General features: G+C 37.8%; 2 protein-coding genes and 1 long non-coding RNA gene across 13 annotated transcripts in view; 1 reads left to right on the top strand and 2 right to left on the bottom strand.

The window, feature by feature from the left end:
* Cask (calcium/calmodulin dependent serine protein kinase) overlaps positions 1-26,361 on the top strand; it is a 330,840-nt gene that overhangs the window by 200,747 nt on the left and 103,732 nt on the right. For all 11 annotated transcript variants that reach the window (XM_041645247.1, XM_041645244.1, XM_041645250.1 and 8 more), the window contains exon 6: positions 22,196-22,298. In XM_041645247.1, coding sequence (XP_041501181.1) covers positions 22,196-22,298 — 103 coding nt within the window. The remainder of the gene's footprint in view (positions 1-22,195; positions 22,299-26,361) is intronic.
* LOC121443501 (probable G-protein coupled receptor 34) lies at positions 5,354-6,715 on the bottom strand. Its single transcript, XM_041645252.1, has one exon. The coding sequence runs from the start codon at positions 6,698-6,700 to the stop codon at positions 5,582-5,584; it is 1,119 nt and encodes a 372-aa protein (XP_041501186.1). The 5' UTR covers positions 6,701-6,715; the 3' UTR covers positions 5,354-5,581.
* On the bottom strand, positions 6,730-12,980 carry LOC121443502. Its single transcript, XR_005973672.1, has 3 exons — positions 12,734-12,980; positions 12,041-12,109; positions 6,730-6,795 (listed from the first exon to the last, which is right to left on the bottom strand). It is a non-coding gene; the product is annotated as an uncharacterized LOC121443502 (long non-coding RNA).

Genomic DNA, 26,361 nt, shown 5'->3' with positions numbered 1-26,361 from the left:
AGCCATTTCTTCCTTCTAGAAGCTTTTGTGTTGGGGGCTTTTATTCGCAGTGATCATCTCTCAGAAAGGAATGTATGACAATCACCTTGGAAGCTTTTTAAAACATGACAGTCACCTTGGAAGCTTTTCAAAACCATGCACACCTTAGCTAACAAAGCTTTGGGTCTCCCTCAGATAAGTTCCTGCCCTATTCTGAGAACCATTCACATGTCATGAACTCCCCTCATATCATCAACGTTGCTTTCTGTGTCTCCTCCCTTGCTTTTCCTAGTGAGGAAAAGAACATATTCAGTATCAGCTAAGTAAGTTTCTGTTATCAGATTAGGTATCCCTTATCTGAAATGTTTAGGGCCATAAGTGTTTTAGAGCTTGGGGTTTTCTGATCTGGGAATATCTGCATAGACTTTACTAGTTGATCATCCCTACCCTACAATCCCAGTACCTGAAACTTGAAAACATTTCAGATTTTGGAGCATTTCGACTTTAAGGATTTTAAAATTACATATGTTCAGTGTTTTTTAGATACCTAAAAAATAATTGTGCAGCATCCATATTGTCTGTTGAGAAAATTCTGTTTCATGTTTTATGAGTAATTTTTCAGTAGGCTTTGGTTGAAATTGTTGTAATTTGATTAATTCTATTTTTGTATGCACAGGTTTAATCTGTTTTTTAAGTTAAAAATCAAGGTTCGTGTATAATTGTCTTTTCCTAAGATTGTAGAAATAGATACCATCAAATAGCCTGGTTCTGTGCAGGACTTTCTCAAAACTAGCAGCAGTTGAGGGGTCGCTTAAGGGCCAGGTAGTTCATGTTGTCCTTATATGGCATTGCCCATGGGAGATATTATTTAGAAGCTTGTTCTGGTTGCAGATCTTTTGCAAGGTGAAGATATGCATATACTTCTGAATTTCCTTTTTCTGTGTGTATTTAGAACTAACCCTTGTGTTGACAGATAAGACGGTATTTCCTACATACATACATACACCAATGCTCAGAAAGAAAAATAGATTATATATAATAAATAACCTAAATTTAGCATATTTTTAAAAACTCTAGAACTATTCTCAAGATTCAGGTAATTTTAAGGAGTGTTTATAGATGAAATATCTATCAGTAAATAGCCCATTATGATATTGCAGGTGGATAGACTTTAATCAAATTTTACTTTATTGAAAATAACATAAGTTAATTCAGTAAACTTTTACAAATAGTTTAGAAAGATTGTGTCACTTAATATAAATAATGAGATAGTTTCCAGAACTATGGGTATTTTATTTGAATGGCCCTTAAACTTAGAGTAACCGGTAGTATAGTGTGTGTAGTATAATGTGTGTGCTGGCATGCATGTATGCCTCCGTGCATATGTATGTGTGTATGACGGATATAGTTGTCCATGCATATGTGTGTGCACTGCTATGCAGAAGCCAGAAGAGGACATTAGATGTCCGCTTTATCTATCTTCAGGCCAGCTGGCCATCAAGCTCCCAGGATCTGCCTGCCTCTGCACCTATACTCCCCTAGGTACTCAGGTTACAGCTCTTACCCACTGTCTTAATGTTGGTTATCATTGCTGTGATGAAACACCATGACCAAAGCAACTTAGGGAGGAAAGGGTTTGTTTGGCTTATGCCCATATCACTGTTCATCATTAAAGGAAGTCAGGGCAGGAACCTAGAGGAGGGAGCCAAAATAGAGGCCATGGAGGGGTATCTGCCTACTGGCTTTTTCCTAATGGCTTACTCAGCCTGCTTTTTAATAGACCCCAGGACCACTTGCCCAAGAGTGACACCACCCACAATGGGCTGGGTCCTCCCCCATCAATCACTATTTAAGAAAATGCTCTACAAGTTTGCCCACAGCCCCATTTTCTTAGACATTTTCTCAATTGAGGCTCCCTCCTCTCTGATGACTCTAACTTATGTCAAGTTGACATAAACTAGCCAATATACCCATTGAGCCACATCTCCAACTCTTGATAGTGTTTAAACTGTGTTTGTTAATAGAACATTAGAAGGTATTGAATGCTTACTATTGATAGGATCCAATTTTTCATTATTTAAAATTATACAAACAAGTAGTAAATTTCATTTAGATAGTATTTGATACCATTGTCAGGACAACAATTAAAATTGCATTAACACTTTTTCTAAGCCTCTAATTGTAGTGAAAACTTCAGTTTCTATCCTCAGATGTTACTTGTATTTTCAAATATACTTTTAATTAACCTGTTCTTTATTCAAGCTGTTAGTGCACTTTCTGAACTATCATGCTCACTAAAACTGAGTGCTAACTGTATACAAGCAAATCTATTTAAAATAAAATTCAGCTCAATCAAAAATCCTCATGCTTTTTTCTCATTCAAGTAATTTTTATTTCTTTCTTTTTTTTTTTGGTTTTTCGAGACAAGGTTTCTCTGTGGTTTTGGAGCCTGTCCTGGAACTAGCTCTTGTAGACCAGGCTGTTCTCGAACTCACAGAGATCCACCTGCCTCTGCCTCCCGAGTGCTGGGATTTGCAGTTTCTTAAAATGTTATCATTTCTCCTGTCCTCTAACCGTTCTCATATCTCTACTTCGCTCCCTTCTATTCATTTAATTATTTTTGTTACATATATGTATAAGTGTATAAATACAACATACTGTGTCTGTTTAGTGTTGTTTATATGTATATGAATTCAGACTCAATCACTTGGTATTAGATAACCAATTAGAGGCACCTCCCTGAGGAAGACTAGTTAGCCACTCTTGGCAGTCATTAGCTGTCTGTACTTCTTCATCTGGGGGTTTGGCCCCATGGCATTTCCCTCATCCATGTTGTCAAGTCAACTGGTATTGTCATTATTCAAGTCTTGCTAAAGCAACCATATTGTTGAGCTTTCTTAGGTATAACATCTGTGTCCTATCTAGAAGATACTATTTTGCAGCAGATCCTGGTCCTGTGGTTCTTAAAATATTTCACTTCCCTCTTCCACAATGTTCCCTGAGCCTTAAGTTATGGGGATTGTACTTTAGATGTATTGGTTGGGGCTGGGCAGCCCATGATCAATTAATTGAGCTCTGCATTTTGACAAGATAATGCTTTTTGTAATGGTCTCTCTCTGCTGCAAAAAAGCTTCTTATCTGTGGGTATAAGGGTTATTTAGAATCCCACTGGATCTTACCTGGAAGCTTTCTCTATGAGGACTAGCTCTTAGAGTACTAGAAAGTACTTTACAAGCTGCCAAGAGAGGGATGTAACCAGTATCTTACCCAGCTGATACCTATGAGCCACAATAATGACCGACATGGCAAGATACCTCTATGGGTGCAATAATGACAAATATTTTGGTAGTAACTCTCTAATTTAACTTAAGGCCTGATCGACAGGAGGGAAATAATTTCTGGTACTGTAACCCTAGCCAATTCTCCAAAGCTAGTGAGATCACATGTTTTAGAGGAGAGCCTACAACTGCCATTTTACTTAAACCAGTGTAACTCCTAACTGCATTCTAATAAATGCTTTTTGACATTGATTTCCCAGCCAGTGGCCTAACTTGAGTCTTAAGAAGTATTCTAGGCTTGCTATGTTGGCACACACCTTTAATACCAGCACTCAGGAGGCAGAGACAGGAGGATCTCTGTGAGTTCAGGGCCAGTTTTGTCTACAGAGCGAGTTCAGGACAGCCAGGGCTACATAGTAAATCTCTGTCTCAAGAAAGTAGCAGTGGTAATATGAGTAGTCATTGTTGTCATCATCAAGGTGCCAAAATAGCTGTGTTGGGAATGTCTTAGACTGCAGAAGCATTCTGACTTTAAAAAAAAATTCACATTCCGTGATATATGAATTCACATATCATAGATTCTTGGGCTTTGTCACGACAGCCTTGTACATTTTCAGACAATGGCATTTGGGTTCTGTGTATAGCAAAAAAAAAATGTACACACACTAGCCAAATTTTTGCAGTTTCCCTAAGGATACCTCCTCTCTAGATTGCAATATCCAATTATCCTTCTGCTCTATTCAGAATGACTGGGAAAAGGCTGATCATGCCCATTTTTAAAAGCAACTTTTCTTCCCCCGTCTTATTTGACCATCTATCTTTATTTCCTTTGTTCATTCAACTACTTGGAAAATATTTATTGATTTCTAACTTGCCAAGCTACACTGACCTAGGAGTCAGTGTTAAGTCCCTTCTCCTTAGAGCTTACTATTTGTTCTTGAACATACATGAAGTTTTCAGTTTGCTCCTTCCAATTTTAACATGCAGATACACAAAGTATTTCACTCAGAAATTTTTCAAAGTGACACTTAGGCACCTAGGTTTAATACACTTTAAACTCTTACCATGTTTGTGTCAGAACTCTTCACGTGTGACCATTAAGTTTAAATTGGTATGTATGTTGTACACTATCATGCGTGCTTTGAATTTTTATAGTGTGTACATAAAGAAAATGATAGTATTTTAGTATTTTACATAAGTGATTTACTCTTATGTGTGGTTTTCTTTCTCACTAAATACTATTTTTTCACTCAGTGCTATTTTTCTATGTGTGTGTCTGTTTTGCATGCATGTATGTCTTTGCACCACATTTGTACCTTGTCCCAGGAGGCCAGGAGAGGGTGTTGGATCCCTGGAAACTGGAGTTCCAGGTGCTTGTGAGCTACCATGTGGGTACTGGGAATCAAGCCAAGGTCTTCTGGAAGAGGAGCCAAGGATTCTTACATTTCTACAGCCCACTCAATACTATTTTTGAAATGTTCCCATTTGATGCATGTGTGTGTACTTTATTGCATTGAAATGTTAAAGGTACTTCATGTGGTAAATAAACCACAGTTTACTTCTTCATGCTTTTCCTGATACATCCTTAATTGTTCCCAGGTATGACAACTGATTATCTTTGTACATATGTTTTTATATATGTATTTGCATGCTTCTGTAAGAGCTGTACCTTGCAGTGGACTTGCTGGGCCATATCATCGCTTGAGCACCCTCTTCCGCTATCAGAATGTGAGGAGGATGAATCACCTATGAATTTGCTTTAAGTCAGTCCCTTTGGCAGGCTATCAAATTCTTAGCTTATATATTTAGTATTTAAATTCTTCCCATTTTTATAGAAGCACTGATAGTGATAGTGGGTAGTGTCACTTTTATTATAATTTTATTAATTCATTTGTTAGCAGAGTTTTAGGCATAAATGAATACAACAGCAAGTGATATACACTTTTGAAGTAACAAACATGTTTTCTGCTTTGTTTTTAAACATACTTAAAATTAGTATCAAGTGCCTAATTTTAGTAACTCTTTAGTGACTTGAAAAACAATGGTGCTTCATTCATTTTGTTGTTAAATCCATGAATTTCCCTTAACTTTATAACCATTGTTAAAGTGTTAGCTTAACAGTAAATTCTGAGAAGATTCTACATATATCTATAAAATCTAAGGATAAATGTAAGCTTTTGCCTTGAACTAGTTTATAATTAAGCAAGTAAAAGATCACTTCTAAAGATCAAGGTTCTGGACATGCTAGAGAGTTTTTCAACAATTTTATCAATCTCAAGGATTGAAGAAGCTGTCTTATACCATTTCATTTTAGCACATTTGCCTCAGTTACCCTTAGTATTGTACTGCGTTTTGGCTGCCGCAGATAGATCATGCAGGGAATATCCTGGCTTAAATTCGGAAGTGCTTTCACTTCTGCTTGCTTCACTTTGAAATCGTCTAAAAAGAAGTTGGCACATGATTTTGCGAATATTGCTGGACATCAGGAAATACATGACTGGGTCTAAGCAGCTGTTGAAAGATGAAAGCACCAGCATGATCTCATTGGTTTTGTGAACGATTTCCTTCCAGTAGCAAGAAGACACATGGAGCTGTGAACAAATGTAGACAAATCGAAAGGCGTGATAAGGCACAAAGCATATGGTAAAAATGAGCAGTACAATGAAGGAGTTCCGGGCCGTTGTAGCATATTTGCCAGAATTCGGAAATTTTGACCTCCTTTTAGAAATTCTCAGTAGATTCTTGCCAATCTTAATATATGAGAGGATTATCAGTAGGAAAATAAGCCAGAACATTACCACAAGAACATAGTTAAAAATTGCTTCTCCCTTTGCATTGTGTCTGTCTCTGTAATGGAAACACATTGTGGAATTGTGCCCTCCCTTCTTCAGCGTCAAAATGATCATAGTTAAAAATCCGGCAAGAGCAACTGTCCATACTATACAGCAAACATAAATACTTTGCTTGGTGGTTATTGCCCTTCTTTGTTGTATAGACCGATTAATTTTTACATAGCGATCCAAACTGATAAACCCAAGCAAAATAATGCTAATGTACATGTTCATGTAAAATAGTGTCCCCACAACTTTGCAAAGGATCACACCTAGTGTCCACTTATTTTGGTTGATGTGATACATTATGCGGAAAGGGAGGCAGAAGATGAGTAGAAGGTCTGCAATGGCCACGTTAAGTAGATAAATTTGAATGGAATTTCTTTTGCGGTGGATGCCCAGAAATACATAGAGGGCAATGATGTTCCCAACCAGTCCCACGATGAAAATGACAGAGTAGAACGTTGTTAACACCGTAGTTAGTAATTTTTCATCCATCGGACAGATAGTAACATTTGGCACTCTTGAGAAATTTTGTGAGGCTTGGTCACTGTAATTAGCTATAAAGTACATTCCATAGGAGGAGCAAGGCCAACTGTCAGTAGTCGTCATTGTTACAACGTGACTTCTCAGTGTCTTCTGTAGCTATCAAACCAGAGTACTAAGTGGCATGCTCTTTATGTGTACTTCTTTATTTCTTCAGTTTCCTATAACAGAATGTCAAACATTGAGTCATTTGCTGTGATAATAGCCTCTACTGTAACACAAAGCATAAATAAGGGTTTCATTTCAGACCTTCTTTGGGACCATTGGCTATCTACATAATGTGTGTAGTAGCATTATTGTATCACAAAACAGCAGTCAATACTGTAGGATCTCTCTAACCTTTTCTGTTTCTACAGCACACAGAGAATTCATTTCATTTATTATATTAAAATAAAGAATTGAACCATATGAGCATCATTTCTTAGCAATATTGTGAATATATCTATATTGGGAATATAGATAGTAAAAAACAGCAGCTCATATTTTTCAAGGATGAATATCAATATCTCCTAAAGGTGTTTATTGCCATGGGTGAGCTGGATCCCCTGCTGTCCCTGCCCAGCTTCAGAAATGCTTCCTGTCCTGCCCCTTCCCTCATAGTTGGCATCCATTCATTTTGACATTCATTGCCATACGATGTATATTTAATATGCTGTAGTGATCTCTCTTTCCACAGTGAGAATAGAAAAAAAAGGACACAAAATTTCTTCCTTCACCTAAGACCAAGATAAGAGTATTAAAAATTACTTATCTATAGAAATGTGCAGTTACCAAAACAGACCAAGTCTGATACCTGCCTCCTTTCATAGACTGTTATAGTCTTTTACAGGACAATACAGTGGTCATATAAAACCAGATCAGATAGCATCAAGTAAACCACTCCCATCCTTGAAGCGTAGAGCAGTAATATAGATGGGAAGTAGTTCGTGGAATCCAAGATTATGAAAGGTTAACTAACTAAAGTTTAATTATGCCTTGAATTATATCCTTTGAGATTGTCACCAGAACTTTCTAGGTATGTCAGTTCTACTTTGTCCCAGCGCTGCTTGCTATTGGACAATTCTCAGGCATGTAACTATTGGGAGCAATTATATATGTAAGGAAAAATCAAGCAGGTCTCCTCACATTCTTTTCTTATAGTAACTGCCCTGTTATTTTGTAAAAATCCCTTTCATGGGCATAACATAAAGATTTTGGGGACAGATGAGATGGCTCAGTAGGGTAAAGGTATGTTCTGCCAAGCCTATTTACCTGAACCTGACCTATGGTACCTACATGGTAGAAGGAGAAAACTGATTCCACAACTGATTCTCTGACATCCAGATGTATGCAATGGCACATTCATGTCACACATACATAAATACGTAATGCATGCATACACACAAATGAATAGATGTAGTGAAATTTTTGAAAAGCAGGGCTTTCAAAATCATATCTAACTTCATAATCAATGGCAAATGATCTTTTCTAAGCTTCTTTGCTCATTTGTAAAAATACAAAGCTTTTATGTGAAACTCTTAACCCTGCTACATAATCACTGTTGAAAATCGTTTGCTTTGAGCCTAGCTTGCCTACCTCAGTGATAGAACACTTGTCTAATATGTGTGCATCCCTGGTCCAGTTCCCAGCACTGAAAAACAAGCCATCTTTAAAAAACTAGGTACCTTGCCAGATGATGATGGCGCACGCCTTTAATCCCAGCACTCAGGAAGCAGAGGCAGTCATAACTCTGTGAGTTTGAGACCAGCCTGGTCTACAAAGCTAGTTCCAGGACAGCCATGGGCTACACAGAGAAACCCTGTCTCAAAAAAAAATCAAAACAAAAAAACTAGGGACCTACTATGATTAGTCTAAACATCTCACATTCATGTAAAGTACTGCTTGTATATTAAGACCAGTATTAGCATATTGGATATTAACAATATTGAGACAGAGACCCTGCTCTCAGTAAGCATTTTTGTAGGGGTGCATGTTCAAACCCTAAGTGCAGTAATAAAGAGTAGTTTGGTGGGTTTGTTTTGTTTTGTTGGTTTTTGTTGTTGTTGTTGTTTTGTTTTGTTTTTTGAGACAAGATTTCTCTTTGTAACCCTGGCTGTCCTGGAACTCACTCTGTAGACCATGCTGGCCTTGAACTCAAAGATCTGCCTGCCTCTGCCTCTGCCTCTGCCTCTGCCTCTGCCTCTGCCTCTGCCTCTGCCTCTGCCTCTGCCTCCTGAGTGTTGGAATAAAACGTATGTAGAACCACTGCCCGGCTAGAAAGAATAGATCTTAATTATGATAATTAATCTCTCCTTGTTGTCATTGTCTTATGATATTATGTATTAAACCTAGAACTTTTTACAAGTAGGCAAATATTCTACCACTGAGCCACATCACACCACAATCATTTTCTTCAGTTTTGCTTCTTTTTTAAATTAAGCATTTTAGTTAGTAAGTATACAAAATGTATTTCACTAAATATAACGTTTTATATGCCATGTACTTTGCTCATATTCACCCCCACCGATTTCCCTTGCCCTTCCTTCCTTTCCCCCTGCTTCCCTCCCTTAATAGTACCCCTCTGCTTTAATGTCATATGGATTGATAATTGAATAGACAGACATTTAACTCTGTAATCTACATGAAAGATAATATACAGTCCTGTTTTTCTTCACCTCATTATTCCTTGTTCCCCCTCCCTTAGACCCATTCTTCTCCCATATTATCCTCCTCCTGATTTTATGTCTTCTACATACTATATTTTTAAATCTAGATTCTTCATATTAGAATAAACATGCAACATTTGTCTTTGCATAATAAATTTCTTGATTTGATGTTATATATATAGAGAAAAATATTTGGAAGAATGTAGCCTCTCTTAAAACTGTATTTGGTTAAGTACAGGCTTTTAATAGAAATTGGTATTCAGCTTTAAATTTTGACAGAGCAAAGGAGTTGGTTCCAAGGAAGAGGAAGTGGCTGGTGAGGAGGAAGTTCTGTTAAGCCATCTTGAGAACTGTCTCCATAATTTAGGACCATGGAGGGAGAACAAAGAAAAACGGAGTGGGAGGAAGGAGTGAAGGAAGAACTGGGGCTTGGCGGCTGTGCCTCAGATGCACAAGACAGATTTCACAATGTTTGTAGAAACATACAGGCCTGATCTGACATCTCAGAATGAAGGGGCAATCTAGGAAGGGTAGCGGGCTTCTGATAGTGCAGTATGCCTTGCCAGTAAGAGAGCTCTTGTGTTGTGTGGTTATACAGGAAACTCTCAGAGGCTCAGGTGGAAACATCCTATCTGTATGCAAAAGGATGCTGAGACTCGGCTGGTATGACTGACAGCTCAGGAAGCTGAAGTGACTTGGAATAGCCATCATAAGTAGTTTTTCTTTCTGATGTATTTTGAACCCCATTAGGATTAAGAACTAAGTCCGTTTTGTTTGCCACTGTGTCCAGGTGTTTAGCACAATAAATATTCCTGAATGAAAGGAGGAATTTGGGAGAAGTAGATATAAAGTGTTCAAAGTATAAGTACTGAAGCTTGAACTGCATTCATGGAAACACAATTCCCTGTGCTATATCAGCAATATAATACAGCCTCCCCCAAAACTAACCCCATCTTTGAAACTCATACTTCTATAGGGTTTTACATGAAAAGTATTTACATATTTTTATTACATGGATTCTTTCCCAGGCTGAAAGTCTGTCCTGTAATAACCATTTTTAAATCAGCCTCAGTGGTATACTTAAGAAATAGAGAGAAGTGGGATTCAAATTATGTCATAGAGATAAGTTGATGGAAATAGGCACATTAACCTATAGATCAGAATGTTTTGCAAGGCAGTGGAGAAGAGGATCTTTTCTTATTCATGTCTGCAGAGAGCAAAGCAAGGACCAGCAATAGAAAGTTCAGAGGCAGATACTGCCTCCTTATGAGTAAATGCTTTTGTAGAATGAAGCAGTCTAGCCTGGAAGGTACTACCAATCTTAGCACTAGGAATTCAAAGCTTCAAGACTCTAAGGAGGGATTCTTAGTGGTACTGAAATATGTTGATGAGCATCCCTGTGAAGGATACCGATGTCTGTCTTCTTCCTGGATACCCTGTATAGTTTATCTGAAATGGGCTTTGTACACTGGTTTCTTTTAAAAGTTCCTGGGAGGTATCCAAAGTGTAGAGTCAAAAATGATTGAGCTAAATGGTCAAATGATTAACTAATCATTATTTATCACTTGCCATGATCCAGATACTGTTTGAACGCATGATAAAATGTCTTTTATATAGTCTTTCTGATAGTACATGAGGTTAAAAAAAAAGGAGTCATAGGTAGGCTCTTTACACATGACCTCAAAGCTTTTAAGTGGAAATGCCCAAAGGACTCAGCTCTGACTCTGACAACCCCTGAACCTCCTCAGGAAACTTCACTCCTATCATAGCTGATCACCATTTCCTTATTAATGCTGAATTCTATAAGTTGGTAGTAGTTTGACATGATCAAACTTTACCACCATCTACTTTGGTTGTTTTAGGAAGAGATTGTACCACCTTGCTGTGCTCCTTTGGAAGAGTTACTAATCTTTCCATTTGTTTGGTCTATAACAGTATGCAAATAAATCCAGGCTTCACAGAATAAAATCATTGATCTGAATTTTCAGACTTATTTCTAGGCCAAAGAACAATAATCAAGTTGTTTCTAGGAAGAGAGTAGCACAATGAACACATCCCTGAAATCGTCTCCTCAGCTCTAATATGCAAATATAATTAATTAATTAATTAGTTAGTTGGTTGGTTAACTATTTAGTAATGGTTGGACAAAAACACTAATAAGTCTTTTGAACTGTGTTAGTGTCAAGTTGAAGAAGAATAAAGCAAAAGTACTGTGTTCAATAGACACAGGAACATGTTATACCATACCAGATAGCAGATAGCCCAGCAGTCAGTGATTTATCAGCCATTTCAAAAATTATATCCTGTCTCAAACTTGGTAACTAACTTCTGTTGCCTTTAAAGTTGAGAACTGGGCTTAATGGCTCATGCATGTCTGTAATCACAGCTTCTTGGGAGTATGAGGCAGGAGAATCACAAGTTCACAGTAATGCTCAAGGCATGAGCCACCACACCCAGAATTAGTTATAATTAATTAAAAATGTTTATTTATATTTCAAAGGCTCCTGTTTGATGTATTAAGAATTTGCCAGAGAAGACAAGAAAAAAAAATGAATGTGCTCTGTTCACATAGTGGACCTGACTTGTAACTCAATCAGTAGTCATTCATTTTTTCTGTTTGCAACCCTGTGTGAGCACTCGTACCCCCCACTACCTCCATGCTATCTTTCCCAGTTTTTCTTCAGTGGCTGCAACCAAGAAAATAGCTTTAAAACATAATTTGGGCATTGTTTCTAACAGTATCACATGCTGAAATACATACCTATCCGCTAATGGACTGATACAAATGACTGAATCTATTCAGGCCATGCTTCAGAAGTTGCAGTAGTTGCTGCATACAGAACAACAGTTGAAAGCATGTTATTTGGGAAATAATGATGTTAGTAACATATTTCATTTTGTTATAAACTTAACTGTCCACTTTTAATTTTAGTTGTTTGAATTAATTCTTTTTTAAAGTACATTGTGCTTTTTTTTTCTTTTCTTGAGTATTCCCTTTATTGAGTTCCCAAAACACAAAACTTAAATTTTAATTGGTCTGATAAGTTCTATAAAATAGTAATAATATAAAAAGTATTTAAGATGGGAAGACAATATAGCTTAGTGAAGTAAAGAGATTAGGTAGACAGTGCGTAGTGCATTACAATTAAGATTACAATGTCTGAAAAAATGACTTACAGTTGATCTAAGTAGAGCTGCAAATCATTATGACACTATACAATGTCATATAAATGATGCAACTGCATTGTTATTAAATATCATATCTAAAAAGACAGAACCTCGTTTGAAAACCAAGCAGAGGTGTTATCCAAGCAGTTTAATGTTGGAAAGTTTTGCAAATATCAAAATAACATTATCAGCATACATTGAGCTTCACTTTGAATGTTCAGATAATCAATATTTAACTGAAACAAAGGCTTATGTATGCAGTTTAAGAATATCAGAGAATACTTACAGTTGAGGCTTTCCTGGAGTAAACAGAGTAAACCCAAAGCTCCTAGACAGGTTGTGACAGCTGGGCTCTTCCATCCGGTGATGGTGCAATTGGCTAGAGTTCTCTTCTTTTTTATATTCGCATGTGGTGCAGTTGTTTTTCCGCTTTTCTTTCTTTTTTCAGTGTAACAGCCCTCGGGCTTCTTTTGAATCTATGAAAAGACCCCACTCTGAGCAACAGCTTCAAGCTGAACTTTAGGAAATTACATCTTCTGTATACGTCCCTTCTAGCTTAAACTAGGGAGTGCTTCAGCCATCCTACAAAATGCCAACAATCCATAAAATACAAGCAGATCCCCTTTCCAAAGAAGTGATGAGGGATTTGCTGTATGGATTTTAGACTACAACCCCTGAACTTCTGTTTCTTATGGATTCATTTTAGAAGTTGCAGTCATGAAATGGTCTTTCTACCCTGAATTATACTAACATTGGTGAGAGATTTTTTTACTCTTCAGTTTTGCTGAAGTTTTATTTGGTCTCTACATTATTTTAGTATACTTTTGTATCTTCTTTTAAGACCCTGGATTTATTTCCTAAAACAACCTTAAAAACTGAGGCCTAGGTGTGATTTGTAGTGTTATTCTCTCTTCATCACAGCAATAAACTTACCTAAGTAAACTGGAGCGGTCTCTCCTATTTCAAGGAAAATATGACGAGGCTCTGCAGCTTCCATTCTGGTCCCAGTCTACTATTTAACCACCACCAATTCATTTGTGTAACTGCTGCCCTGCACTTGAGTGTCATTTCCCCTTTTGGTTGTTGTTAAAGCATAATTGTCAGTCTGCAGCTTTGTTTAAATATTATTTAACTCATTGGGATTCGTCTAACATTTTAAGTATTTCTAGACATATTCTTCTGAATATCATAATCTCAAGAGATAGTTAAGAATCTAATACACAAGACAGTAATTTTACATTGCTAGTTTAAAAATATTTTATAACTCTTACTTCCCCTTGTGAATCTCTGAGAAAGCAGATGCTCACTGCTTTTGTCTGGCAGTATTTTTTTTTCTTGCTGTGGTAAGCGAGACATACCACTGAATTTACCACGTAACCAGTTTTGAGTTTATCATTCAATGGAGCTAAGTGTACTTATATCATCATGCAACAGATCACTGTAACATTTTCATGTTGCAAAATTAAAACTCTAAACCACTATACACTCATTTTCTCTCCCCCTAGTCTCAACATTAGCAACCTTGATTCTGGGATGTTGAGTAGAATCATACGTAAACCTTTTTTGACTGGTTTATTTTAGTTAGCCTATTATCCTTGAGGTTCATCCGTGCTGTAGCATGTAACATAATACTTAAGGCTGTATATTCCATTTTTAGCTATATTTTATTTTCTTTATTCATTTATCTTTCAGTGGGCATTAGGTTGTCTCCACTTATTGGCAATTCTGAATACTGCTGCAACAAATGTATATATGCAAATATCTCTTCAAAATTCCTGGCAGAATTTTTCATGACTAAATGAGTCATAAAGTGCTTTTTATCTCCTAAAATATAATATAAATACTATATGTATTTTACTATTTTCCACGCCTAAGCCTTCCCATTTCAAAATAGTGCTCTTAAACTTTGGTGTTCTCATATTGTAGCCACATTTTCTTCCCAATGTGAATCATCAGGGTTGTCATCAGATTTGACTGTTATCTTCTAGTTCTTTCTATGAGCCTGTCCTGTTCATTCTGAACTTTTTGTCACCATGCCCTCTTTATGTGAAACCCAACCCTAGTGAAGTTGAGCTCACTACCTCCTACCGTGAAGATGAAGACTGCTGGGTACAAGGACACAATCCTACACAGTGGCCTGGCTTCAGATTAGCTGTCAGAAACCTTAAGTGGCCCCCTGGACTGCCAGCAGTCCTTAATGTGAATCCTAATGTCCTTAATCCAGGAATTCTCAAATTCACTCCCAGACCAGTGACATCAACAGTTCAGAAGCTTGTAACAGATGTACACTCTAAACCTCATCCAGACCCAAGTGCCAGGAAATCAGGGATGAGGTCCAACAACCTGTGTGATGCTGGTGCTAAAATTGGAGAGCCACTGCCCTAGTTCATCCTCCTTCAAAAATAGTGTTTCACACCTCCAACCTTCTCAAAGTGCCAGCAACCCTGTTTCCTTCCCCCACCCTCACCTGGTAGTTGCTTTTCATTGCCCAGAGAAAATAGAAGCAGCTCAAAAGGAAACTCCTCTAAATATACAGGGTGCATTACAGGAAATGTATGTATTTTAATATGTATTTTATTCCTTATTTTTGTACTCTTCCAACGAGGAGGGAGATATTGAGGAGTAGTAAAAGAAGATAAAAAACTAGACCTCTCTGGGTGTTATTTGTTTTGCAGTTATGAGTTTGGAAGTACAGGCATATTTGTGTAATTAAAACACCAGACTGTACAAATCTAATTAAACTAAATGAGCCTCATTACATGACAAAATGAAAGTATAACCACATGGAGAAGTTACTGTAGGTGCATTTAAAATAGGATGGGTGGTTCAGCACATAATTTTAGACTTAACAAAAAAAGCTTTATTTGTGCAGTACAGTAATCAAAATCAGGAAGTTTACATTAAAAGAATACCATTATGTATTTGACAGTCCTTCTTATAAATTTCATCAGTTGCCCTAATAGTAGTATTCTTTAGAGCAAAAATAAGAACAAAATCACATTTATTTGTGACATTTCTTTAGTTTCACTGAACCCTTGAATCCAGAGCCATTTTTGAAGAACATAAACCTGCTAATTTCTAGAATGTCTCTTGGGCTTTTCTCCATGGTTAGATTTAATTGCACTCTTTGCCAAGAATACCATAAAAGTGTCACTGGCTTCTCAATGCGTCATATCAGAGACCATGCATTATTGTCTAGTCCCAGTATTAGCAATGTTCTCTGTGCTAGTTTTCTTTTAAGCTTCTCCCTTGAAATATAACTATTCCCCTTTTGTAATTAGTAAGTATGCTGTAGGGAGGTACTTTGAGAATATATAAATATCCTGTCACTCTTCAAACTTTGCCCAACTAGTTAGCATCCTTGGAGTTTCTAACCTGGATAAATTATGTTCATGAAAATCACCAATGGGGATTTTCTGACTCCAACATTATATTTTATTTACTTACTTACTTAAGAAAAGGCATTTCTACCCGGCGTAATGGTGCATGCTTTTAGTCCCAGGACTAGGGAGGCAGAAACAGGCGGATCTCTGAGTTCCATGCCATTGTAAAGTATCTCCTCTCCTTCCCATGTATTTGTTTCCTGATTTATTTGTATTAATACAGACTTACAGCTTCTTACTTTGTTCAGTAGTGACTGAACTTATTTAATATAATTTAATGATAAAAAGAATCACAAAGAAATCATACATAGTTATTAATCTTGCTGCTACTGCTATAGGTATTATTATTTTAAAACCTGTATGTGTAGACCAGTGGTTCTCAACCTTCCTAATGCTGAAACACTTTAATACAGTTCCTCATTGTGGTGGCCCCAACAATAAAATTAGCTGTTGCTACTTCGTAACTGTAACTTTGCTACTGTTATGAATTGTGATGTAAATATCTGATGTGCAGGATATCTGATAGACTATCCCCCCATAGGAGTCATGAGCCACAGGTTGAGAATCTCTGGTACAGACAGAGCAAGTGAATAATTGTGTCACTGTCATTACGCTCCAGAATTACTTGCTAAATCAAAGAAGTCAAAACCTTACAGTCGAAAAAGAGTGAATTTGTAATTCTTCCCCTTTTATAAAGTACACATTTTAAACTTCATCTACTAGAAACAATAATAACTGTATACTTAGGAGCCTCATGTAAATTTAAAATACCTTTTCCCACTAAAAGGAAATGGGGCTCCTTAGAAAAATGACTGGTTTCTGATCTGGGTCAAGAGTAAGACAAGCTTAGGACGACCTCTTGTGCCTGAAAGCAATGAAATTCACAGACTCCTGTAGTCATAGGGAAGGGTTTAAGAGGTGACTTAGAGGGGTTCCCACTAGCCAAAAGTGGGGCAAGTTAATCATCAAAATGAAAAAATACAGCAACTGGTTGAAACGTATCAAATGTAGTAAAGTCTATAAATCTATAATAAAAATTCTTGCAAGTCACCTTCGGAAGTTGCCTAGATATCAACTGTATATTCTGGAAATGGTTCATAGCACCTTTATTCATAATAAATGTCAACAAAACAAGAGGGGTAGAGAGATGACTCCGTGGCTAAGAGCCCTTGTTCGGATACCAGCACCCATAAAGGCTGGCCATGGCCTTCCAAGCCTGTAACTTCAGTGATAAGTGGCAGGGTGGAGTCAGGAGGATCCCTAGGCTTTGCTGGGGTCCATTGTAGCTCCAGGTTTAGTGAGCAACTTGGTCTCAAAGGTGTAAGGTGAAAAGTGATCGAGCATGACACCCGATACTTCCTCTGGCCTCCATGTCTACAGGCATGTGTACTTGCACACACATGTGCATGTACCATGCAAACACACATGGACAGACACACACACACACACACAAGAAAAACAGGAAGCAGTCAAAATGTCTATCCATAGGAGAGTGGAAAAATATGGAATATAGTAATAAAAAGAAATGATTTCCTGATCACAAGAAAATGGCTCAATCTTGGAAATATGCTGAAAGGAACCTTGCACAAAATAACGCGTTTTATGCTTTCATGTATATGAAGTCCTAACACTGGCAAAGCAAGCCCCTGCTGGAAAACTCACAGAACTGTGTGCAATGGCAGCAGAGAGTGAATGGGAAATGGATAAGGAAGTTTCTGGACTGGTGGGACTGTCCTGATAGGTCTCTGGGTTCCAAAGATTTTCTTCATCCAAACTCTCTGGGAGTATCTTTTGATGTGTACATTCTATGCTATGTAAATTTTCCTTTAGTATTTTTACAGACACTAAGTTTTTAGGATCCGAAAGTATGAATCTATGGAATGAGGCTGTTAACATCTGTAATTGGAGACACCTTTAAATGAACAGTTGATAGTAAATCTCATGATGGGTCAGGCAAATAACACCTGAACCTACAGCTGAATCCTGTAACTAAAGCAGGGCAACCAGACATGCTCTTACTGATGAGATATAGCAATTAAACCACATGAAGTATCCGTACATAAAACTGAAATTGAACCTGACTCTAATCCAGATTCTAGATCTAACTATGAATCTCCATGAAATGCAGCAAAGTACAAAGCATAATAGATTATAAACCCGTGGGCACAACTAGCCAAATCTAGACTGGAGGGGATTTTTGTGGTGGAAATTACTGAGTATCTTAAATAAATACCATGAAAATTGGAGAAGGGGGGAATATAATAGAAGGGGACATTGGAGAAGGGGAAGTATATAATAGACGGTCATGTATCTCATTTAATTTGGGTGTTTGTTTTGAGATAGAATCTTCTGGAGCTGTTAATATACAGCTGGAGCCACCCTTGAACTCCTGATCTTCCTTTCTTTACCTCCAAAATACTAGGGTTTGGGTTTTATTTTAAACTAAAGCACAACTAAAAAGCATTGTTTTGATAGTCAAGAAAATTTTTATGTAATGCGACTGTTAGAGGGACTAAAGAAATGGCTGAGCAGTGAAGAGGACTTCCTGCTCTTCCGGAGGACCAGGCTTCACTTCCCAACACCCAAGTCAATGGCTCACAACTTCCTGCAACTCCAGCACCAGAGAGTCAGATGCCCTCTCAGCCTCTACAGGCACTGCACTCATATGCACACACACGCATACACACACATGTAAAAATAAAATCTTTTTTCAAAGAAAGATAATTGCAGTTGTTGCTTTTTTGATGTGGTAATGATTTATATAAAATGATTACATAAATTTTTTATATTTTAAATGTAATTATTTTTAGGTCTTCTTTTAGAAACACTGAACTTGGTAAATAGATGAAGTTATATGATTGGTCTTAAGGTTGAAGTGTGGGCGTGGGACTTCTTCAGTTCCATGTTCGTCTGTGTCCCGTCTCAAATCCTAGCATAGAAAACTTTGGAACCTATCTATACATACTGTATCCACATCATCTCTTCCCATTCTCTGCAGACCTAGTTCAATGGACATTTTAATCCCCATTGTACCACCAAAACTACTCTCATCATGGGTACCAGTGGCTTCCAAACTGCCAGATCTAATCATCTGTTCTCAGTTCTCAATTTAAAATGGCCTCAGTAGCATTAGTCACTCACTACTAAGCATTTCTTCTTGAAAAAAGGTCCCTTCCTCACTTGGCTTCTAAGATGCAAACTCTGATGTTCATCTTGTTTCACTGTCTGGCCATTCTGTTTTCTTTTGCCAGATTCGCCTCCTGTTTCTGCCTTCCATTTACCCACGAAGACCCAACTCTCCACCCTCTTCTCTAATAGTAGTCACTCCCTGAGAAACATCATTATCTTTGCTGTAAATACTATTAGCATGCTGTTGATCCCCAAATTTGCATATCTAATCCCAGCCCCTGCCCCACACTATTTTACAAGACCTAGCACTCAATAGTTCTTCTTTCAAATTCTTCACCTAGAATTCCCCATTTCAGTATATGGTCTTTATCTTTCACTCCAAGAACCTGCTTGTCAAGCTTGACCCACCTCTTTCTCTTACACATCTATCCATCAACAATTCCTCTCAGCTTTACCTTTAGAACATGAGCTATGTTTGATCGGGTCTTGTCATCTTCTGTCCATATCATTATCATCTCATGCCTGATCATCTGTAGTCGCCTCTTTTCGCTCATTCTTGTGTTCCTATAATCACTGGTCTTCAGAGCAGTCAGAGGGATCCTTTCTGAACCCCAAGGTGATTATAGCGCTCCACGTTCAGAATTCCCGTGTAGTTTTTCCATCATTATCAGTGTAAAATCTAGTGTTGACCATGCTTTTAAGGATGTTGTAATCAGAGTTTCTAGCACTCTACCTTTGCTCATTCTTCCCAAATATCCTTCTTTTCACTATTCATACATAAAAACCCTCCCCATATCACTGGACCTTTGTGTTTATTGAATGTTTTCTCTGCCCATAGCTTGCTTCTATGTGGCTTGCTTTTTCTTTAACTTCACTCTAGTCTCTGTTCAGATTTTGCTCCAATAAAAAAAAACACCCAAATGAAATAACAGTTCCCAAATCCTCACCAGCTTAATTTTATATTATATGCTTTCTGCTTTATAATTATTAATTTGTATCTGTTGATTTGTTGCATTTTTACCAGGACTACAAATTTTATGACTCTTCACACATGATTGATTGAAAATGTCTGAATCCACAGTGATGAGAATTACATAGATTACAATATAACATTAACTTCAGAATTAATATAGTCAACTGACTATGATGAGAAATGTACCATACATGGCTTCTGACTGAAGCTTATACTCCTCCCTAAGAAAGTGATAAAATGCTTCCATAGGAATGACCAAGAGACCCTGTTTGAATCTAAGCTGTATCTTCTTCTCCTGTCCATCCTTTCTCAAACTTGCATGTGCTGGACAAGTGCTCTCCACTGAGCTATGTCCCCAGCTCCCATAGGCTCTTCTCATTGTTTTGTCATGCCAGTTTGTTCACTATTGATTTGTATACCTGCTTTCTCTTCCGCTCTCTTTCTTTCTGGTGTTCTCATATACTTATGTACACTTCTATTTGAGGATTCATCTTTCTTTATGATGCACTCAGTGTAAAGGCCTTTAAAATGTTCTAACAGTAAGAATAACTTCCAGAGTAGATGCGCTCTCTCTCTCTCTCTCTCTCTCTCTCTCTCTCTCTCTCTCTCCCTCTCCCTCTCCCTCTCCCTCTCCCTCTCCCTCTCCCTCTCCCTCTCCCTCTCTCTGCTTTTTGAGACAAGGTTTCCCTGTGTATCGCTAGCTGTCCTGGAATTCACTCCTTAGACCCGGCTGGCCTCGAACTCACAGATCACAGAGCTCCACCTGCCTCTGCCTCCCGAGTGCTGGGATTAAAGGCGTACACCATGACCGCCCAGCATCCAGCATTTCTGATGCTCTTATTAGAAAGAAGGATCACTCCCATTTCTGCTTATCACTGTCAAACATCTGTATGGGTATACTAGCTCAGTTTTATTGTGCAGGGTGGTAGGGCCTTTTTTCAAGCCAACTATCTTGTAAGCTAAACATACTTAAAATGATATCAGTTCCTAGCGCACACACACATACACACACACACACACACACACACTAGGTGGCTTATAGCCATTTGTAAGTCCATCATATAAGAGAAAATAAAAAGTGCTTTACCTCAAAAGGCTTGTCTTTTCATATTAGGCCATGTTTTAAGAATCATTTGAATATATGGTAGGTATAACAGAGAATATAGTAATTGAGCAGAGTCATTACAATTACCTTCTTTTCTGATACCCCCTCCAACCAACTTCCAAGAGCAAACAGATGAAGATGAGATCCTACAAGGAAACCAGGAAAGAAGAATAGGTTCACAGGCAAGACATGCCCAATGAGAAATCCCTAGGAACACAGCTCAGTTCAAGTTATTAAAACCCAACATCCACACTTTTAATCCCAGCACTTGGGAGGAAAGGGAAGACAGATCTCTGTGAATTGGAGACCAGCCTGGTCTACAAAACAAATTCCAGGGCAGCCAAGGCTGTTACACAGAGGAACTCTGTCTCAAACAACAACAATAAAATAGTCATTTTGATTCCTCTTACGCAGAGGTAAAAAAAAAATAGAAAGATGATGGGGAGGGTGAACAAAGAAAAGGCCATTAGCATCCCCTAAGGGTCAAACTATGGTGACTCTAAGTAAAATCACATTGTAACAGGAAGACATATACCATGTATTTTTGCTAAAAAAAAAATATAAATTGTCAAATGAAGAGATTATTGCTCAGAAAAAGAAAATATATCTGCACTTCTTATGAATGATAACTTAATATAGGAAACAATTCCTAAGTCTTTAGAGAAAGCATTCAGAAGTGAGAAGAGAATAAAGAATTCAAGCATATAAAATAATTCAGAAGCTTTTATTTATTTGTTTGTTTATTTGAGACAGGGTTTCTCTGTGGACTTATGGCTGTCCTGTAACTCACTCTAAAGACCAAGCTAGCCTCAAACTCAGAGATCCAACTGCCTGAGTATTGGGATTAAAGGCATGTACCACTACTGCCCAGTTTCAGAAGTTTGTTTTTTAATAATAGGTTTTTAATTTTTTAACACATGTGGTTGTTATTGGGGGGAGGTAAGGGGCCCAGAAGACAATTTTTAGGAGTTGTTTCTTTCTACCTTGTGAGTCCCAAGTTGTCGACCGGGCAAGTACCTTTACCTTCCGAGTCATCCTGCAGATCCAATTCCAACATTCTTTTAAGTATGACTGTATTGTATTATTTAGTTTTGTGTAAATTGAATTATTTTCAATTAATTCTTATCTTTAGGTTTGATTGTTGATTTTTCTTTTCAGCCCCACTGTGTTCTCCTCGCTTCAAAAGAAAACTCGGCACCTGTTAAGCTTGGGGGCTTTGGGGTAGCTATTCAGTTAGGAGAATCTGGACTTGTCGCTGGAGGTAAGACCATTTTAACATATTTGTTTTCCCCCTTCAAAACCTGATTACTTTTAAATTGGTGTAAAATTTAAAACTAGATAGTAGTCCAGCCTGAGTGTTTCACACCCCGTTCTACCCAGCACCATCAGATAGTTTTCATCTGAGGAACTCTGCTATCATAACTGTTTTACTCCCTTAAAAACAGACTGGCTGGGAGGTGGTGGCGCACACCTTTAATCCTAGCACTCAAGAGGCAGAGGCAAGCAGATCTCCAAGTTCGTGGTCAGTCTGGTCTACAAAATGAGTTCCGGGATTGCTAGGGCTACACAGAGAAACCCTGTCTCAAAAAACAAACAAAAAGCAAAAACAAAAGCCTCTGGGCTTGTAGGTGTAGTTTTGTGGCAGAGCACTTGTCTAGCATGTATGAGGCACTGGGTTCCATCTCCAGCACTGTCGAAAGTGCTGTGTAGCTTTCTGTATTGTGTCCCTAGCAGTTCACAGAGAAGAAGCCCCAAGGAAGCCCAATACAAGAACAGTGTACAAAGTGGTTAACGTTTGGAGCATAGAAGCTTTGGAAGGTGAACAGGACAAATAAAGTCACTTCTAGAATGTATAGGCTTACCTTCTAGTGTCACAGCAGTCTAAGTTTAATTTTGTACCATTTTCCTTTTTCTATATATCGAAGAATCCTGAAGTCACTAGCCTGTGTGTTCCTGAAGAGCAAATAGATAAGAATACAGGCTGATTGTCTTATTGACCAAATCAAAACATGATTTTAAAATTCCTATGCCATAATAGAAAACAAGAAAGTAAAAGTAGGAACTTTCTTCACTGGTGTATAGAAGTGGATGTTAATTAAGATCCCAGGATTGTGGGGTCTTTATTTATTCTTTTCAACAGAGACCAGCCCACAATGCTGCCCAGAGTTTACCTCTAGTTCTTACTTTTGCAAATTGTATAGTTCTCCATTCAATACTGCCAGTGTAGTCAGTGCTTTCTCTTTTCCACCTCCAAGTACTAAGAGCTTCACGAAGAATAACAACATGAAACGTATCCTTTAACACAAAATCTTCCAGTCAACTGGCCACCCTTCAGAATACTTCTGTTAAGCAGGTGTGGTGATGGACACATGGTATCCCAGCACTATAGAGGCTAAGGTTGCTTTGAGACCAGCCTAGGCAACACAGCAAGACACTCTTTTATTTAAAAAAAAAAAAGCAAATGCTTATGTTGAATGTAAATGCTTTCCAAACCATACCTGTCAAAATAGCTGTCTGTTACAGAAGATATTTCATTCGATTTGATTATGACTAGAGCATCAAGCAGTAACAATATGGACTATCTTCTGAAAAAATGAACATAAATTATAGTTGTAGTTTAAAAAATCACTCTCTGGGGACTGGAGAGATGGCTAAGAGCTCTGGCTACTCTTCCAGAAGTCCTAAGGCCCATTCCCAGCACCCACATGGTGGCTCACAATCATTCATAGTGAGATCTGCTGTCCTCTTCTGGTGTGCAGGCATACGTGAAAATAGAACACTACATACATAATAAATAAATAAATAAATATAAAAATTTAATAAATAACAATAACTCTCTAGCACACTGATTTCTGATATTAAACTCTGTTAAGTTCTTCTGACCTTGCATATTTTTCCAGCTAAACTCTTTCAATAACATGACAATGAGAGAGAATGAGCCAAATTCCTTTTCTGTGTTATATACTGAGTGACTTTGTGTCTGTTACTCTGCATTCTCTATTCATTGTGGCATGGACTCTATTTTATTTCACAAATCTTGATTGGGAAGAGTAGATTTATTAAGATTGTATCCATGTTCAGTCATTTTTGTAAAGTCCATGAACCCTTTTCCTAATTTTTATTTTTCAACTACTTTTGAGCTCACAGCAGATCCATTATTCAAAAATTACTATTTTTTATGCTGTAGAATTAAAATTCTTTTTTAAACTTTCTTTTCAGACAGGATTTCACGTGACCCAGGCTGGTCTTCAACTTGATAAGGAATTGAGGAAGACCTTAAACATGTGATCTTCCTGACTCCACCTCCTGAGCACTAGGATTGCAGATATGCACCAACCATCACACCGAATTTTAATATGGTGCTGGGGGTGGAGCTCAGGACTTGTACATGTTAGGCAGGCACCTGCTTAGCTACATCTCCAGTTCTAAAATGCTTTCTAATAGTCAAAATACTGTCATTCCTTAATAAACCATTCTATATATTCTTGAAGTAACATTTTAAATATTGTGATGCCTTTAAAAACACAATGTGACTAGATAAAGGGATACATGATTTTCCTTAGAAAAAAGCTTTTCTGATGTTTATTTTTGAAATTTTGCTAATGTTTATCAGCTTTGGAACAGAAAGCTTTTTTCCTGTAGATTGGAATCTTTGATTAGCTCGGGAGGCAGAGGCAGGTAGATCTCTGTGAGTTCGAGACCAGCCTGGTCTATAATTATTATCTTTTAAAAACAAGCATATTATAACTGTCATCCCTCCTCTTTATCTAAGCAGAACTATCTAGGTTACCTACCTCCTTACAAAATCTGATCAAGGACATGTAATAAGAGCAGACAAAAGATGTGTAAGGGGTCGAAGAGCCATGGCTCATCCCTCTACACATCTGCACACCTACCACCATGGTGAGGACCTGACAAGCACTTTGGTACTGTTTGAATGAAAGACATTTTCCAGTCAGTAGCAGATAATAAGCTGCTAAATCCTAAAGTAGTAAAAGCATAACCACTCAGAACAAGTCCTTCCCTGAAGTTTGAGGGAGGGTTTTATAATGGCATTTAAGTTAGCATTTAAATATTTATGTAAATATCTGAGGTTCCATGTCTGGTTTGGTAATTGGTTTCCTGTTCTTAGAATTTTGTGATCAAAGTCATAGAAGTCAAGTGGTCGCAAAAAAAGTTAAGAGTTGCCAACACTGCAGAAAGCATGGGGACGGGGAAGAAAATGAAAGCCTGATGACAGAAAATGTAGTAACGGTGACAGCAAGGCAAGGACAGCATACTACAGAGATCCAGCCTTCCATACCTGTGAGGCTCCTGGGAGTGCAGTCTGTTCTGTAGTGAAGGCTCCTGTGTTGATAGCCAGGATGATAACTGCAAGTCGCCACAAAAAGGCTGAATAATGTGCAACATAGAATGTTAAACCCGGCAGGAAATTGTAAACCACCTAGAAAAAGGATAAGGTAAAAAAGGCTATATGTATGAAGATTCAAATCCTAAAGTAGTAAAAGCATAACCACTCAGAACAAGTCCTTCCCTGAAGTTTGAGGGAGGGTTTTATAATGGCATTTAAGTTAGCATTTAAATATTTATGTAAATATCTGAGGTTCCATGTCTGGTTTGGTAATTGGTTTCCTGTTCTTAGAATTTTGTGATCAAAGTCATAGAAGTCAAGTGGTCGCAAAAAAATAAAGTTGCAAAAAATTGGTAGCAAAAGCAAGGAGTTAGGTAAAGTTTTTCACATTACAGATGTACTTAAAATTTTAAAGTATATCTGTCATCTCTGAGCAAATTCTTGAGCTGAGAGTATACATCCTCCCTAAGAAAGAGCACTCATTTCTTCAGTCCAGATAGATGGCTGGGCCTAGACTGTGGTGGTTTGTATTATTACACACACACACACACACACACACACACACACACACACACACACAATGAGTCACTCATACCTAAGTAGGAAGTCGTAGGAGTTGAGTGTCAAAGTACCAAGTGAACTTTTCAGTAGGTATCCATGGGTCCTGGGAGTAGTGTTTCAAATGATGCCCTGAGCTCTTAGACCTACTTTTCCCGACTTCTGCCAGCTCCTGCCCTGTCCATTAGAACAATGGTTATTATCCTGGGACCCTGCCTTATGGAAGTTGCCAATGAACTGGAAGGTTCAGTTCCCAACACTGCAGCTCCTTTATGCTGCTTGAGGAAGCAAAATTAGGCAATCCAGAAATAAAAACTATTTCTCTCATCAGGTCCTTGTAGCCAGTACTGAGTTTTCATTGTACATTTTAAGTGAGGGTATTTTTCCTGTTGGAACCCTGAAGTTAATCTCTTCC

Source organism: Microtus oregoni, unplaced genomic scaffold (genome assembly GCF_018167655.1).
Source record: "Microtus oregoni isolate MIOR12 unplaced genomic scaffold, Mior012 000108F_ref0000382, whole genome shotgun sequence".
NCBI lineage: Eukaryota > Metazoa > Chordata > Mammalia > Rodentia > Cricetidae > Microtus > Microtus oregoni.
This window is presented reverse-complemented; position numbering and strand designations above follow the sequence as displayed.